Below are 19,498 nucleotides of genomic sequence, written 5' to 3'. Positions count from 1 at the left end.
AAATGTCTGGTTCAATTTGTGCATTTAAAAGGATGTATAAATTCACTATAATAAAATACGGAACATTGTCTGAATAAGGGACTATGTAGTTAAAATATAGAAGAATGTATAAAATAAGATATTATTGTAATTAATTAATCAATACAGACTATCATGATTAGGAGATATTATTGTATTTATTAATGATTGCATTTGTAGTAAATATTTGAAGTGTATATAAATATTATACTTTATATTAAAAACGGTTGATTATGCAAATCTGCTTGTGTGTGAGGTGACTTTAAAAAAAGTGTATGAAAATGGTTTGTATGGATGCTTTGTGTTATTGTAAAAATATACAGGAAAAAAAAAGTGTGTGGACAAATCAAAGGAAGCGTAATTAATTTAATTATTAGTTTGTAAAAAGGGGGTGGGAGTCTATAAGTTATACTTCTTCCCACTCCTTTTCGAGCACCAAAAAATTTTGTACGGTTCTTCATTATCTGATGAATCTATGTGCTCGAAATAAAACTAAACTAACAAACTAATTTATTTCACATCTCCTGAAAATAGAATGACAGACAATAGAATGTATGTTCCAAAACTTTATTTTTTTCTCCACTTACCTATTATTTCATTCTTATATTCCACTTCTTTTGTGAGGCTGATACTTTGGTAAACCTATTTCAAGCACCAAAACACTTTGTCCACATAAGAGAAGGTGTGTTTTCATAAGAGATTTAAAAGTTTTCACAAATCTGACCTCAAACTTTCAGCATTTTGGCTAAATTATCTCTTTCTACTCCAGGACAATAAACAGGTCTCAGTTTTTTTAAAGTGGTCATATTTTGCTAAACCCGCTTTTATTAGTCTTTGGTACATTCATTTGTATATTTGGACCCTAATAGTTCAAAAAGTTTGAATTTGAACCCTCCAGGTGTTGCGAAGTTATCTTTATATTCATTCTTGCAAAAATCAAGTGGATTTCTACAACCTGTTTTAATTCCTTCTTAATTTGTTAGGTCTATAACTAGTTACGTCACGACATTTGCACATATAAGGTCAAGAGTTCTGATGAACATTTCTCCAAGTACGACAAAGTTGTTTGTCAGCAGCAGCGGTTGTAGTCCATACTGAAAATATGTCCAAACTTCAAGCCAGTGTTCAGTTGTTGGTTGTATTAACGTACACAAATGGTTGAACGGGACAAAGCAGCGTGGACAACAACCTGGAGGGGGTGGGGTGTGAAGTGGCTCATTTGCATTTAAAGGGCCAGCGCTCAAAACAACCTTTCGCGTGTCATTACTCAGAAATAGGGATGTAGCGATGTGAAAATTTAATATCACAGTTATTGTGACCAAAATTATCATGGTTATCATTATTATCACAATATTGTTGAAATGTGCTCGAAATGTTCAAGAAATACTTATACACAACCTGAAATAATTTAACCAAACTGTATTTTGAAAAAAAAAAAAGAAACAAAAAAAAAATAAATAAAATAAAATAGGCACAATGTACTTTCTGTTGACAGAAACATTCAAATATTAACATGTAAACATCAAACATACAAATGTGCGCTAAAGAAGGCACCTTATGGCCATTGTCTGACCATTTTCCATATCAAGTTTGTGTTGAAAGTGCGGTAATCAAACAGTTATCCTGATAATTAGAATTTAAACGGTAATACTAACTGTCAGGAATTTTACCGCGGTTTATCGTTATACGTAATCATTACATCCCTACTCAGAAATAGGGTTGAAGATGGACCTGTGGAGTTTAATTAATGAAGCATTCAGACCCAAGCATAGCATTTACAGTTTATGTAGACCAGAGGGAAATGTTTGAAAATGCATAATTCCACTTTAAAAAAGCAAAATATCACTCCTTTAAAGCTGAGATGATCCTGGACATTTTGACATAAAACACTTGGCTATTGTGTTATTTGCAAGTACCTTAAAAAGGTGAATTTAAGCAAGTATGGAGAAACCAAGAGAATATCCTTAGAACACTGTGGGTTAAGGACATAAACCAACTCCTATCTGCTCCCCTTCACATTGAGAATTGATGCTATAAGACAGGACTGGGCGATCTCATCATCGCACCAGTACCAGTGTAATTATGGCACTTCACAGAGACAGTTATATTACGGGCTGTAGTGACTTCATATCTGTATTCCAGCAGGGAAAATTAGGCCACGGTCTAATTAAAAGAAAAACTGCAACCTCGCAACTTGTAATAGTGTGATTTTATCTTCCAATCAGCCACCCTTACTACAGTAATGATGGTATCAACTGGCACAGACTGGCAAATGTGGAGGTACAACCCGAACCAGCGAAACAACTGAGGGAAGAACATTTTACAGAGAGAGAAAGTACTGCTGACAAACCAGAGAGCTGTTTAATCTTACACACTAAAGGGATAGGCTACTGGTACAGCATGTAGTTATTCTGGGCTGGCTCTGTGTGAATATCTTTACTCTCCAATTCCTCTCTCCTCAAGCAGTGCCTTTAATCAATCACAAAAATCAATACCGGCAACCAGTCTGGCATTTATTTTAGTGAGTTACTCTGTTCCAAGCTGTTGATTTCTGGAGAAAAAAGCAGATATATAATTGTTGCACTCCCCTCCCTTATCACTGGTTTCTGAACAAAGAAATGATTGATTCTCATTAGGGGAGCAGCAGTGGCCATGAGGTGGTCTTGGTATTGATCTGGTTTACTGTTTACTGAGTGAGAGCAGTGGCTCAGCCCCCCACAGTGCAAACAGGGAGTTTAAGATGGTTCACCACACTAACAGGGCCAAATGTTAACTCAGATGGCAAGACAGGGGGTCAGGGGTCGCTACATTTCTATGCAAATCGGAACATTCTAGGACTAAACTATCTTTATGCTGCACATTTTTTCTTGCTCTTGACCAGTGAATTTCGTTGTGGGATCAATAAAGTCTAATCGAATGTAATCGAATCTAATTTCTGCAGGAATTTAAATATGCAAGTGATGAGAAAGAATGTCACAGAAAGAACCATTTTAATTTATTTTCCACCATACTGGGCCGGATCTACTAAAGGTTTGCATGTATAAAAACACAAAAAAAATTAAAAAACTTATTTACTAACAGTGCGCACTAAGGGTTACGTCTTTCAAAGGTGCAAAATAGCACGTCTGCATCCAGTAAGTACATTTGCTGCAATGAATATGCAATATGGGGCGTTTACACATGATTGGGAATGTGCTGGGAAGAGTAAATGTAAATATATTAATTTAGCACATGCAAAGTGATTTATCAAACCCGAGAGCAATTTTACTCATAGAAACTGTGTCTATATTTAACACATCTCAAAGGAAGGTGCAAACAGTTTGTAAGTGTAATTGCGCACACATGGAAGTGGTTATTGTCACAAGAAGGAGACATTGAAATGATAAAACAAGACGCAGAGAACACATTTTTCACCCTTCTGTGAACATTTTTGGAATGACAGAAGAAAAAATAATTGAAACTTTTCCACTTGATCTGATGATTGAGATTAAAAATACGCACTGACATCAGGTTACAGTGGGACTAAATTATGTGCGCCTGACAGTCAACAACCCCAGTTCAACAACCCCCACCACCACTGCCGCCACCTTCAAAATTAATCCTGTGCTGCTGTCCAGCAATGCCATTTTAGAACTTCTAGATGAACTAGGGGATGATTTGGGGCCAGTCACAAGGAGGAGTCATGTAATACCTTCTATGACAAAACTCCTCCAACGTTACATTTCCTTGTGTCTGGATCATTCCAGCGCACTGTTACCATTAGTGCTGGCGTATTCCAGAGCAGTTTTTACAGCGTATTGTCTCTATGACGACAACCAGTAGCTCACGCAAAATCCTCATTTAAATAGGGTGATCTCCAAGACTTTGCACCTGTTGTCATTTGCACAAGCAATCTTAGTAAATCACCCACAAACCACGGTTCAACCCCACATGCAAAATTCTACATTGTACAAATTAGTGCATGCAAATTGGGACCTTAGTAAATCCAGCCCACTATGTACTATGTGCTATCTTTAAATCATTTCACATTTGACATTGATGGTCATGTCTTCCATCAGTTTACTGCTTTAGAACCCAGTCTGTAGTCACTGTATATTAAATATGATGGTGTGCTATGACCCACAGATTGGTCAAACCAAAGCCATGGAGCTGTGATCTCATGATTTGCATCGTTGCTTTATTCTAATCAATGTTAACGCCAGCATCTGGTAGGTTAGCGGGGAATCAAGAATAACTCTGCAGAGATCAGCGGGGAGGTGGGCAAGCTAACAGAGAGGACCCTCTCCACTCGGATAACCTGATGAGGTAATTAAAGAAGGGATTGACAGGGCTGTGATCTGTGTGTGTGCATGCTGCCAGCTCAGTAGCCACCAGTATCAGAGGAGAATGTGAGGGGCCAGAGGGGAACCACACTAAAACTCCAAAAAGCCCAACATGGAAATGAAAGACACCACTTTAAATCAGTTACAGAGGAGGCCTGCAATTATAGCTGAAATTTGATGTTAATTGTTTAAGGAAGTCTTTGAATGTACACCAGTGACTTGATATTGCTGCAAGGGTATCTATTTTGTCAAGGATGTAAATGACTGAAGGAGGCAGGAGGTGGTCTGGGTGGATGGTGGATACCTCAGTGTATTCAGTACTGAAAAAATAGTCTGGAATTAGGCCAGTCACTGTGAAATATGCACTATGCACTTTATACCAAACCAATCACAAGTCTGGAGGCGGGTGTTTTGCGATGCGTCATACACACCGACTTCTTTTGTCACAAGTCAACGTCAGTTCCAAGTCTGCAAATCTCCTCATAACTGTTGTCGGTTGTTTACTTGATTCAAAAATAAGGACTGAATTACAGATTACACATTGTATTCTTAAATTTTTCTGACAAAAGCATCATGTCTGTCTTATCTGTGATTGGTTTACTCGGCGTGTTAGTTCCGCCTTCATATTTGGATTCAAGCCCCGCAATTCCAGATGGATTTTTCATTGAAAAAGACGGATGGCTGGCCATGCTAATAAAAGTAAGCCCTCTATCTTCACTTAACTTTCATCAACTACTTCTAGTTCATTGGTGATCACGTTGCTGATTCTAGTTGTTGAAAAATGGAAAGATATGGTCAACAAACAACTTACATTTTGACTTCTCTGAGGCTATGTTATGGAACATAATATTTCAAAGTTTAAAAAGAACAAAATGACGGTGGCAACATGCATCTAACAAAAGGTCTATAGAGTTACAGTTAGAGCTGTGGTGGAAAAAAAAATAACACTGCAATTATGAATAGAATTCTTGACATTGCTACTTTTTAAAATGAACCACACTTTTGTTTTTTCAGGTCTTGTGAATCATTTTCATCCTATTAAGTCCAATACCAAATATCCGCCATTCAACATGAAAGAAACTATACACTGGTTATCAATAATTGAAAATTACCTTCATAACATTTTTGGCCATCCCACTCAGCTTTAATTGCAATTTATAAACAGTGACAGGGCTGGAATCATTGCAATTTCTTTATATATATATATATATATATATATATATATATATATATATATATATATATATATATATATATATATATATATACTGTATAGATATATATATATAATTTTACATTTGGGGATGACACACTTCTTTCTCTGTTTTCATGTGATGCCAGCATTTTTAAGTTGAGCACTTTTTGAACTTTAAAGTTAAATAACAAAAAATAATATTTAATAAATAAGGCATAATGCATATGCTTATGCCACAGTGTAAATGGATTTGCAGTTTAGTCATGCATGAAAACTGGTTTCTGGGAGACATGATTGGGTTATATGCATCCTGGACTTGCATACTGATCTAAGCCATTGGTCACTAAGTCAGCCTGGCTGCTTAGATTCTACTGTTCTAAAATTAACCCTGAGCCTATGAAAATGTACAAACTAACTGAAGCTAAATCCTAAATGTATTCAGTTCAGATGAACCAAAGAGTTTGAGAGTCAATTAAATATCACCATTCCAGTTAAAGAAGATTGGGGATGAAATCCTGCTGTAAATTAGAATAAAATCTAATCTACACAATAGGAAACATTAAGTCTGCTTGCCAAGATGTTCCCCAAAAAGCCCACGTTATGGTCATTTCCAAAATGACAATTTGCCAGCGTTATCACTCGAAACTAAGCATGAGTGACTTATGAGCCACTGTGTGGTGCTGATTTAGTTTTGACATCGACTACGCCTAATTATGATCCAACAATGACTCATAAAGTGTCAATTAAATGTCCTGTGCTAATTTAGAGAGTAAATCCAGCATTTAATCAGGGTAATCTGGTGAGACTGTGTTCCATTTAATCCTAACGCTTACAAATTGCTTATATGTAATATAATTGCAACTTTCAACTGCAAATATATTATGGTTGAAAAAGAAATCTGAATGATGAATCATTGTGACATAACACACAAGACTTGCTGGTTCTGTAGATATAACAACTCAATGTAATGTAGCAAGAACAAAATGATTCACATTTTCATAGGTTTCACTTGATGGTAATCTTTTTGTTCTGTGAGACGTTTGTGCTTTAGATTATCATCTGTTTACCCCTCGCTCTCTCTCTCTCTCTCTCTCTCTCTCTCTTTCTCTCTCTCTCTCTCTCTCTCTCCCTCCCTCCCTCCCTCACCTCCTCTCTCACTTCCTCCAACCCATTTTCCCCAGAGATCATTTATCCTTACTCAGATGAACAGAGGACAAGAGGGAGGGGAACAGACGCCCTTTAGCTCTCACCCAGATGTTTCCTTTAATCCTGTAATTAGCTGCAATTATAGTAATACATACAAGAGCGACCGTATTTGCACACTCAATGTATTTATGTTACCAGGATGGACTATGACCCAATTGTGTAATTTTATTTAATCTTTCAAGCTGTTTAGTTGTATTAATCTGTTGCTTTTCTTTTCTTTTTATCTTTATCTTTTTATCTTTCGTCTGTGCTAGTTTATCTTTAAGCTTTAACAGTTTCACTTTAGTGTTGTTTAGTTTTTCAGTTGCATGAGTGTAGGATCCATTTTCAGTTCATGCTCATGTTGTGTTTTCTTTTCTTTCCTACTGTTCTTAACTATGTTTTGTCAAGTGTTGTATTTAAATAAAGGAAAGTGAAGCTGTTTCTGTGTGCGTACATTAAGGAATTGATTTGCATTATTTGCAGGTTTATATTTTCTACATTGTGAACATCTGAACAGGCCCAGGGTGACATGAATTACTTTATTAATAAAGTAATCATTGACTGTTAACAAATCAAGTGGTTGTTGAAAGCATGCATCAGTTACAAGCCTTACACTTGAAACCCTTAAATAGATTCCATCTAAATATATCAAACGTTTTAAATGAGGTTTCAGAAAACATGCAAAAGAAAATGGGAGTTATGTCTGTTTTCATCGACTACTGTTATAAACATATAAAAACTTGGCAGTAGTTCTTTCATTCAACTTACTAAAGCTTCTTTTTTTCTTTTAATTGTGACATCTACAAATTTTTTTTTTTTTTTGCTCTTACTCATTTTAACAAATATAAATCACTTTAATGAGGAAATCACTAATTAATAGAAACTTAAAAGGAAGGATGAAATGAATGCATCAATTCTAATTAACAGAAACAATTATTTATTAGTGATTCACATATTGCACAATTTAGAATTGTTAAAGTAAAGTTAAAATTAACTTTAACACTTGTTACTGGTGTACTGTTCTCTGTTTGTTTGTGTATCTAACAGTTCAACAATGACATATTTTTTCATATTTGTAACAGTTTTAGTCTTAGTTTCCCATTGAATATTTAACCCAAACAATGAATAAAGCCTGTTTCTTCAAGACACCTTTCCTCTCTGCCTTTATCTCTCCTCACAGTTCACTACCTCCAACCACCTATCTCACATCCTCCATGTGTTCAGCCCATTGTCCCAGGACTAATTCATCTGGTTTCTATCCTGAAAACCAGGGGACATAGATGAAAAAATCAAACAAAAAAAAAACAAAAACGAGACAACAGAGCAGGATAGGACATGACAAGAGCCCCTTTAGATGTTGCAGATGATGCCTTTAATCCTGTCAATAGCTGCAATTATAGTAATTATCTCTAATAGCAGCGCATTGTGTTGGGGCTCTGATATGTTTAACAGATGATGCTGAGTCGTGCCGCCTCCACTGGGCAACAAGGGCAGGGAGCTAACATTCATATTAATGAAACTGATACTAAACAAGGCAAAATTGATGATGGTCCCCGGAGGTTTATAGACTGCCTGAGAGTGTGAGTGAGTGTGTTTCAAGTTCTGCGTTGAGGTCTAATGGAGAACCTGAAGATGATACTGAGTGGTCTTTGTACCGTGTAGAATGAGAGGAAAGGCGGCAGATTGATGGGTAGGAGGTAGAAAGGGCTACGGAGAAAATTGAAGCAATTATAGGAGAGGAAGATGCTGCCAAAGTAAGATGTGCTTACAACACATTAGAGTTTGTCAAAGTGAGTTAAAAAGCTGGAGCTAAAATAGAACGTAGACCCACAGTTCAGTTCTACTAATCTGCTGATACTTGATCTCTGGAGAGAACTGATTTATAAAGGGGTTTTTGTAAAATGCTTCATGGAATATTATTAAATATGTTTCTCAAGCATAATCTATATTTTTCTTTACATTCTCAAGCTATTTGATGAGTAGCTTATATCAGCTGAATTTTGTGAGGTGCATTATGTGCGGCTGCACAGGATGGCATTGCTGGGGGTGGGGGGAGCAACACACCCCAAAAAAAAAAACAAAAAAACAAAAACAGACTGTGAAATGGTTTTCTATCGTGTAATGCAGTGTTTCTCAACCTTTTGTGAACAAAGCCATACTAACGGCAACATCAGCCTCCTGCCATCCTTATCCCTGAAAAAATGTGGGGGAGAGTGTGTGTGTGTGTGTGTGTGTGTGTGGGGGGGGGGTACCACGACGGACCTGTATGTAGAGGACATCACGTCGAATCACTGATATAAATATGTTATGTGGAGCAGAAGAGCAACAGCTTAATCTTGATTTGCATGAAGCATGAATACAGACTGTGAAAGCCGGGCCTCATGATCCTTCTGACTTTTTGGGTTTTAGTAGCAGGTATCTGAAAAGTGTTATGGAAAATGAAGACACTTTTCCAATCCTCTGTGTTGAGACACAAAGTAGAGTGGTGTAGATTGTGTCCACAAATTATCTGATGGAATCTGACCAGTGATTGGTAATTACAACTGTGAACCATGTATTTAACTCTCCTTCTTGTCTGAAAACACCTGTGATTAGACAACAATATGCATCAGACAGTTGATTTTCTACAGAATGTAAACACAAGGACTAGACGAGGGAGACGCATGTCCTCTCAAATCACTTCAACACTAATATAATGAAAGGGAGTTATGGATTTTTTTTTTTTTTTTTTTGCCTACTGATGTTAAAAAAGACTATCAAGCAATGTCACGTTAAATATGTAATTGGGTTGTTTTTTTGCTCATTTTTATGAAAAAAGTAAAGTATGTTCCGAGATTGCATTTTGTTACATATTTTATACACTTAAGGAGATTTCTGCATTTGATATTATGTGAAGGCATAGGATCACTGCAAAAAAGTGGTGTGAACATTTAACCCATAAAGACCCAAACAACCACTGGGAACCAAAATTGTCTACCAATATAAAATGTTTAATAACTTCTGATCCACTAATCCTATCAATACACGTAAATAATTGGTGTAAAATTCAATTTGTCGTCTTTTCATGGTCATCAGATATGACCCATTTGGATGGTCAGAGGTTCTGTAATTACCGTGGAAACACTGTCATCTTCTACAACATTAATTCACCAGTAAAACCCATGGAGTTGGATCAATGACAGTGGATGGACACACTTGGTTTATTTTCAGTTAATGATAAATTTTGTTGAAAAAGTCATATTTTCTTATTTCTCTCTGTTTCTGATATTATGGCAAATAAGTTTAATCTGAGCTTTTATGAACATCTACATAATCAGTTAATTAAATATGGGACAATACCAGATTTTTATTGAAGAAACACAAAATACACAATAATATTATAACAAATGGTGATAAATTGCCTAAGAAAGGTAAAATACAGAGAAAAATGTATTTGGGAACTGCTGGAAAAATAATATTGGGTCTTTATGGGTTAAAATTTGATTTTAAAATTTTCATGTTTGCTTTTAAAGCTTTAAATGGTCTGGTTCCTCCCTATTTATCTGAGATTTTAACAGTTCACCGCCCCAGCAGAGTCCTCCGATCGTCCTCTCAGATGGTTCTGAATGTCCCCAGGTCATGATATAAACAATGAGGTGATCGTGCATTTGCTGTTACCGTTCCAAAACTATGGAACTCACTACCTCCTGATATGCGAGTCCTCACTGACTTGCCTTTGTTCAAGTCCAGGTTAAAGACACACCTGTTCAGACTGGCTTTTAACCCTTAGCGCTGAGACACTACTAGGTTTTAATATGTGGTCTTTATATCACTGTGTGTTGTGTGCTATTATTGTATGCATATGCTATGGATTAGATGGTAGAGTGGGTCGTCCAGTAACCGAAGGGTTGGCGGTTTGAATCCTGCTCTGTCCCAGTCATGTGCTGTTGTGTCCTTGGGCAAGACACTTCACCCTCCTTGCCTCCAGTGCTGCTACTCACACTGGTGTATGAATGTGTATGAATGTTTGGTGATGGTCGGAGGGGCCGTAGGCGCAAATTGGCAGCCACGCTTCCGTCAGTCTGTCCCAGGGCAGCTGTGGATACAGATGCAGTTTACCACCACCAGAGGGAGAATGTGAGAGTGAATGAATAATGGATCCACTGTGTGCGCTTTGAATATGTGTTCATAGAAAAGTGCTATATAAATCCAATCCATTATGATTATGATTATTATTATTATTATTATTATTATTATTATTATTATTATTATTATTATTATTATGGTATTTGACTAAACTGTTTCTATCTTATAATTTAATCATGCTTTTAGATGTAAAGCACTTTGGGCTTCTTCATGTTGTTGTAAAGTCCTATACAAATAAACTTTGATTGATTGATTGATAAAATAAGAAATCAACCCTTAAAACAAGATACATTATCTAACACTTCTAAACCTAAGTTTTGTTGTTTTTCTTTATCTTGGTAAGAACCAAATAATTTGCAGTGTTTAAATAAAGATATGACTGATAGGACAGTAAAAGCAGTAGAGACACAGGGACATTATGTCCACCTACTGGCCTGATTGGTTTTCAGCTGCACAGCTGATGGCTCAGCAGCTGTAATTGGTCATTACATCTGTCACTCACCTGTTCTTATAACATCAAATAAGCCATTAAAAACGGATCAGGACAATATAAACACAATTCAGTCTCATGACTCAGTGGACAATCAGACAAGAGAGGACACAACAGTGGACATTTCACCATCATTTATGTGCTTCTGTCTATTTGTGCATTAAACATAAGCCATTTCCTCCAGGATTTCTGCATTTACATCCAAAGCCCTTTGTTTTTATTTCATTACATGCACTGTTACTTCTAACCACTTTGCACATTAACTCTTACACAAATGCATTCCTAAACAGAAAAACACAGTGCTTGTCACTGACTACAACGCTAACTCCCCTGCTCACACACTCTTACCACTTACTCAGACACTTCATCTCACATAAAAACTCCCCAGTTTATTTAACAACATGCGTTCCTTTGCCTGGTACTTCACTCTTTCACACTTAGACACAGTACAGGCCTGCCAGGTGTTGGTGTGAGGTAGCTCCTTGATGCAGTGATATAAGAGGCAGACAGGAGACAGTGAACGGGTCAATAATTCATTAGATAGAGGGCTCAACTCAACTTCACCCCAAATAAACCGTCTAGAACCACACACACAAACTAAAATGTACACCCACGTCTCTAAATCTGTCTCACTATCTCACTCACTCCCAAACACTGACTCAAGTGTTTTCAAAGGATAAGTCTCCCCCCTCCATCTTCTGTCTTTATCTCTATTTTTTTCAACCCCCCCCCCCCCCCCCCCCCCCCCCCCAAGATCTACTTTTCTCTTTCTTCAGGCCATTACACTCACATCTGTTTCATTTTACGCCAGTGAATCTGAATCTGTTCTGGAAAATAAGTCACATCTGATCGTACCAACATGACCCAACACCAATAGAGCCAAAATAAAAATGAGTAACACCAACACCCACACCATCATCATCATCACGTGACACATCCCATTTAAGTCACCTCTTGGTATTATTATATATGTCCTACCTAAGGGGATATTGTCATGTCGTTGATGAGTTTCAGTTAGCAAAACTCTCAATGTTTTTAGAAATATTTGGTGTGAAAAGTACATTGGTTATTCAGTGCAGGAACCTTTTCAGATCTCAGAAGATGCAGTATTGTTCACACTACAAACCATTAAATCTGTGTCCAGTGCATGTCAAAAATCCAAATAAGAGTATTTGTAACAGTGAAAACCTATTCTCCCTCTGTCTGAACTTCTCCCATCCTCATTCTCATTATACTCACTTAACTTCTTTGTGTTTCTCACTCTGTATTCTCCGCGTTCAGTGGTAGTTTTAATTGTGTACTCAGGTATCATCAGTAAACAACATTTATTTATCTATTTTTTTTTTTCTTTATTTTCGCCAGTGTTCTGCTGTTTCAGAGATTAAAGCAGTTGGTGATCACTGATACAATGATAGAGGCTTGTTTGATTTTCTTCATTGTTACTCATTTGTCATAAAAAGACAAAAATAAATAACGGGTAGAAGACTGAAACTTTTACCACGAAGGAATTAGTGCTTACTTTTTTTGCTTTTCAAAAAGTTAAATCAAAGGTTAAAGGCAAATTAATTTTATCATCCCTTCTCAAAAATTCTGCCTCTGTATTTTACCCATCCTAATACACACAGTACCCAATGTTAGCATTAGCATGTTAGGGGCAGTGAGCTGCCATTGAAGGCACCAGCTCCAGATCTTCATCAATACTTTGGTCACTGACAGGAGAATTAACCTACCTGAAATTAAACACTGTTGACAAAAGAGGGAATTAAATTAATTCCTATTGCTTCATTTTATATTGGAGAAGGATTAGAGGGTTCTGCGCAGGATCTCAGCTGTTCTTTTGGACAGAGATCTCTGATGTTGCTCCTGGTATCTGCTGGTTCCATCTACTCAACTTGGGGGTCACTGCCCCTAGTGCCCTCATCTCTACTAGTACCACTGTTTGCTTTACACCCCACATTTTCTCTATCTCCTCTTTCAGTCCTTGGTATTTCTCTGCCTTCTCGTGTTCTTTCTCCCTGATGTTCCTATCACTTTGGATTGCTCCATCTATCCCTACCACTGTCTTCTGATATTTATCCACCACCACTATGTCAGGCTGATTGGCCATCACCATCTTGTCGATCTGGATTTGAAGTCCCACAGGATCTTGGTTTGTTTGTTCTTGATCACCTTAGGGGGTGTCACCCATCTGGACCCTGGGACCTCCAGTCCATACTCGGTTCAGATGATCCTGTAGACTAAGGGTCTCAAACATGTGGCCCGGGGGCTAAATGCGGCCCGCCAAAGGTTCCAATCTGGCCCGTTAGTAAAGTGCAAAAATTCCACAGTCAGGGCTGTGGAACTCATTTTAGTTCAGGTTCCACATACAGACCAATATGATCTACAGTAAAATAATAACAGTATAATAACCTACAAAAAATGACTCCATATTTTCTTCTTGCTTTGATGTGCGAAAAATAATTTTACATTATGCCTATAAATAATACAAACTTCTTTTTTTTTTCTTTGTTTTTGTGCAAAAAATAATATTATGGAAGTATTTACATTTACAAACTATCCTGTAACAATAAGATGCGAATAACCTGAACAAATATAATCAACCTGAAATGTCTAAAGAAAATTAAGCATAATCTTAAAAAAATTTTTGCCTGTTACTAAGTGTTTAGTGTCTTTGTAGATCCGATCCATAATGCTCATGTAGAAATAATAACCTGACGCATAATAATGTTAAAATTGCACTAAATTTTCTTAAGTTTTTTTATTTAAATTTCAGTTTTTTCAGGTTATTCACTTTTTTTTGGATAGTTAATAAAAGTAAGTATATTCATAATTTAATTGGGGTTTTTTGCACTAAAACAAAGATAACAATTTGGAGTTGTCATTATTTATAGCTTATTCTGCTATTTGACTCGTTCGGCCCACTGCAGATCAAAGTGGGCTGAATGTGGCCCCTGAAAGAAAATGAGTTTGAGACCCCTGCTGTAGACTATGCCCGCTACCTGGTTATGCCGCTCCATGCATTTGTAAGGGTAGAGACTGCGATCTGGTAGGATTGGCGATTCTACCAGTAGAGACTCCGATCAGAGTCTCTACTGGTAGAAACTCCGATCCTGCCAGTAGAAGGGTTAGGGTTAGGGTTAGGGGTTAGGGTTAGGGGTTAGGGTTAGGGTTAGGGTTCGGATTGGAGTTTCTACCAGTAGAGACTCTGATCGGAGTCTCTACTGGTAGAATCGCCGATCCTACCAGATCGCAGTCTCAACCCTGACATATTCTTTGCCTACCAGTATCTTGCACCCTCCTGTGATGTGCTGAACTGTCTCATGAACTTCTTTGCACAGTCTACACCTGGGGTCTTGTCAGGTGTGGTAGACCCTGGCTTCTATTGCTTTTGTGTTCAGCCTAGCCTGCTCTTGTGCAGCTGTCAACAGGGCCTCAATGCTGTGTGTGTATGTATAAACCTTAAAGTGTACATTACATTTTCTCAAGTGGTTAATATAACAGTAGTTCATCTTTGGGGTTCAACTTAAGATCTTTTAGTTCTAATAAAAAAAAAAAAAAAAAAACCTTTACAGATACTTCCAGCCACACCATTTCACCAATGAACTTGTTAAATCAGTACAATTTATGAATAAACTCTGGATGTAATAAGCCAAAACTCCAATTAGAAAGCACTGGTCCAGTTCTGGGAAGTGTCGGACTGACCTCATACAGCGTGATGACCCCATTGGTCTCATTGGGAGCTTTCCACTGCATGAAGATCTTCTCCTCATACGGGGTATTCTGCAGGGATTCCATCGGCACTGATCCAGGTACTGCAGAGGAAAACAGAAACATGCACTTAGACACAAATGAGGTTTCTTCTTTACTTGCTGTATTGTATGCGACAGCACCAACAGCACTGCTGGCTATACATCTGTACATCCTTCTGTGAATGAATACACAGCACAAAGGGAGGGTGATAAGAGAAGAGCAAAGAGGTAAAAAGAAAATATGTGAAATATTATGCAGATTAAATTGCAGTTCAGTTTTGTAACACATAACTCAATTATTTAATGTTACAAACCTTTGAACTATATGGGAACATAATTATCATAAATATTAAGTTATTAAATTTCGAAATCTAATTCTGGCCTTTATTTCCTGTGAGACAGACTGAAACCTGCTGCTTAAAAAAACAGCTGACAGAGGGTGTTTTCTGAAAGCAAACTCCTTTTTACAAACTTTTATTGAACTGAAACAGGCTGTCGATATAAGTGGTGACACGGGGAAAATGCTGATATTTAAATGTGATATCTTCATCATAAAACTCATTGAACACAGTACTGAATGGTAATAATTTTATTATCACACTGCTCATGTTCCACTAAACACACATAGTTCAAAATGGGACATGTTAAAATGTATCAGACACTTGCAATCATTAGCTCCTTTTATCATTACCAGTTTTATCATTTACCCAAGATTTTGAAAAACCTTGGCACGTTTCCAGTCAAAATTACTGTCCCATCAAAAATACCTTTCTCAAAACTTTCCCTGAAAAGAAGTACCTAGTAGGGAGGTAGGACTTTTAAGATTTCCTGGATTATACAGAGAGCAAAATTTCCAGACAAATACAACAATGTATTTGTATCTGTATGAGGCTCTGGTTCGACCAGCTCTATATGTAAAGTGTCATGAGATAACTTTTGTTATGATTTGGCGCTATACAAATAAAATTTGATTGATTGATTGATTGATTGTAACAAGTACAACTAGCAACTGACATGCTGATGTAGCAGCACTTTTAAACTCTCATTTGTGTGTAATGTAATACTGTGCAGCTCACTTGTAATGTGTGAAATTAATTCACTGTAGATTGACTAATGATGGCCTGCAGAGAGGATTGTAGAAATAAAAGTCTAAGTCTAGATGCAGCCGTATAGCAGTAACTAAAGGGACACCTGCAGACATACTAACAGTAGTCATGTTGAACTCCTTCAGCTATGGTCACCACTGGGATCCCTACAATCAAATCTGACTCATTTAGATGAAAAACTTTAAACAAATAGCCTATTGGATTACAAAGTCAATGACTAATTCAGTGTGAATGGAACAGATGTCCTCTGTGAGGGGACATTTCCCTGTCACATCTTGATGCTGATTTTCACTTTAGTGCAGCATAGATGTTTTCTTTTAAGAGAGGTTCTGCACTTGAAATGGAACAATGACTTTGAGATTTAAGTGCCAACATAAACTTTAATATGAGGGAGCTTGTAACCACTTCAGATTAATACTGAATTATAGCTGTTTTTGGACAAGAGCCCAGCTTGAAAAAGTGGACAAAATATACTTAAGAACACTTTTGATATGCAGCTTATGAACAGTCAGGACAGTCAATTGCTTTGTGGAATAGGTTGTAAAGTTGGTCCCCAGCAACTTTTTCAGTCAGTGACCACAACTTCCTGTCCACTTAAAAGTTAAGACATTTAGTCAAATCTAGTAGTGAAGATGCACATTCCAATTCATCCTTACTAACAGTAGCCATGGTAAGTCTTGAAAAAAACTTGTTAGAGCCAGCCCATTATGGGCTTTTTAAGCTTTAGGGAAATAATTTTTGGCTCAAACTCAAACACTAGTAATAGTAATGCATCTTAAACCATCATACAATGATAGGAAGAAGAATTCTGTTCTGATCTACTGTGGAAACACTGCAGGGCAACATGGCAGCCTCTATGGATGCAACCCAGTCTCTCTGAAGACACAAGCAGCTCACTCAACAGAAACAAATGAGTCTCAGTTCCATCTCTCATAGACCAATAAACACACACTTGTGAAGATGAGATTTATACTACATTCAGACAGCAGGATTTTTTGGTGAAATCCATTTTTTTGTGTGCTCGTTCATATTATACATTAAATGTGACTTCTCTCAGTTTTGAGTATGAACTGAATGAGACCCTAAAGTGACCTGCATGCGCAAAAGAGGTCCTGATGTAATACGTGACCACGCAGACACACACTTTGTTTATGAAAGTAACAAAATATCAGCAAAATATCAGATACATATCGGATTTAGAACCACATATGAAAGTGGCCTGGGTCGGATTTGAAAAAATTGGATTGTGCTGTTCAAACTGTGTTTAACAGAACAGATACAGGTCACATATGGGCAAAAAAACCTAATTTGGGCCACATTTGCCTGCAGTCTGAACATAGCCTTAGTTTGTACAGTTGAAGATACAGTTGCAGAAAAAAATTTTAAACCACCCTTGTTTTCTTCAATTTCTTGTTCATTTTAATGCTTGGTACAACTAAAGGTACATTTGTTTGGACAAATATAATGATAGTAACAAACATAGCTCATAGTAGTTTAATTTCAGAGCTGATATCTAGATATTTTCCATGTTTTCTTGATAATAACCAAAATCATTTCAGTTCTTACATCAATAGCTATAGCATTGTACTGACAAAAACAGTGCTTTTAGGCATTCCCTGTGTTCTTTTCTGTTTGTTTTAGTCACATGATACACACAGGAGTTATTACTTGATTGCATAACCATTGTTTTTGATGACTTTTGATGGTCTAACAATTTTTTCTGCGACTGTACACTGTATTGTATTTCCAGCAAAATGAAACAACGGATGTTTAAATAAACTAAAAACTAATTTGCAATGATATCGCAGTTTGAAGCCTACCTAAAATAGCAGATGATGACAGAAGAACACCATGTAGTGGATGGTGAACCATGCATGTATTATTAACTCTAATCCAAGACATACCACATATAGATGAAGATGGCAGAATGTGCAAGTCAGTGATGAAAAGGTGCAATGTAAAAGCAAGTCCAAATGTAGAAGAAAGTTAAGAATATAAGAAAAAGCATTCATTTCTGTTCAGATTTCAGGTCTGAGAACACACACACTAACGCAATACCCAGCCTGTGTATGGTCCACTGCAGACACTTGTACACACAAACCCTCAACTCATTATAGTAAAATCTACCTGGCAACAACAGTGTGCATGTACAAGCAAAACAAAAACAAAATTCTCACACATATTTCTGAAGACACAGAGACAGAGATGTGTCAGACAACTTGTCAAACCTGTCCAACACTAAAACACAACTTTACACTATGTTACCACACAAAAACAAGCGCACACAGAGAAGCAGCGGCAGAGTTCACACTAGACCCATGACAAAAACACGGTCACATGAAAAATACACACACATAAAGACACTGAGGGGTGTGAATTGTTCTAAATGATGGAAGCAGATAGACATTCCCCAGAGGACAAGCACATGCAACGTGTTAAAATGAGAGTGTGTGTGTGTGTGTGCGCGTGTGTGTGTGTCATTTTTCGCACACCTCTCTTTTTTCCCTTCCTTCTTTTCTTTCCCCTTCATCATCATTCTGCAGTTTCATTATTCTCGTCTCAATGCTGTGAACTCTGACCTTTAATCTATTTACTATTGGCTATGCATAATATCAGAAACAGAGGTACTGAGGCTCATTCTGCTGTTGCACTCACTGGAAATTATTCTGGATGAGAGTCGGCCAAATTCCTGCAGTGTACTGCAGAAATGAGGTTGACAATAGGCGGATGCTTTCGGTGGTCCCTTTGTCTGTGGCGCTTCTTTGAAAACATCAGCCATTTACAGCCTTAAAATGAATGGAACAAAACACATGCATGCATCGCTGCATTCCGTTTTCTCTCCATTACTGGGTGCCGTTATTCATCTTTCTTTATCACATCGCATATTTTACATAGGACATAGAAAATAGTCCTTTTAATAATAGCATGTTATGATGTAAGTGTCTGCCTCAAAATCCCCCTACCTTTGAGATTGGGTATGTTGATATTCTGACTGCATTAAATCTGATGATCTGTTTTTGTACATGTCAATCACTTTTTTTTTAATTAAGTGATGCAGTACATAACAAAACATGTGAAAGACATGACAACAAATAGGACAAAATAAAAACAGATACTAATTACATATTCATCATTATACATTGCTGTGTGTGTGTGTGTGTGTGTGTGTGTGTGTGAGAGAGAGAGAGAGAGAGAGAAATGAAAGAAAAGACAGGAATTGGTAACAAATAATTCACAAAAAAACCTAATCTTTATCATTAACAACAGTTATAATAATAGTGATGATACTAACAGAAATTATAATG

The 19,498-nt window shown here is 37.0% G+C and overlaps 1 protein-coding gene across 7 annotated transcripts in view; it reads right to left on the bottom strand.

The window, feature by feature from the left end:
* Positions 1 to 19,498, bottom strand: part of ptprt (protein tyrosine phosphatase receptor type T) — a 625,436-nt gene that overhangs the window by 288,594 nt on the left and 317,344 nt on the right. For all 7 annotated transcript variants that reach the window (XM_030135306.1, XM_030135308.1, XM_030135311.1 and 4 more), the window contains exon 11: positions 15,041 to 15,150. In XM_030135306.1, coding sequence (XP_029991166.1) covers positions 15,041 to 15,150 — 110 coding nt within the window. The remainder of the gene's footprint in view (positions 1 to 15,040; positions 15,151 to 19,498) is intronic.

This window comes from Sphaeramia orbicularis, chromosome 5 (genome assembly GCF_902148855.1).
Source record: "Sphaeramia orbicularis chromosome 5, fSphaOr1.1, whole genome shotgun sequence".
NCBI lineage: Eukaryota > Metazoa > Chordata > Actinopteri > Kurtiformes > Apogonidae > Sphaeramia > Sphaeramia orbicularis.
The sequence above is the reverse complement of the archived record's forward strand: the minus strand, read 5'-3'. Positions and strand labels throughout refer to the sequence as shown.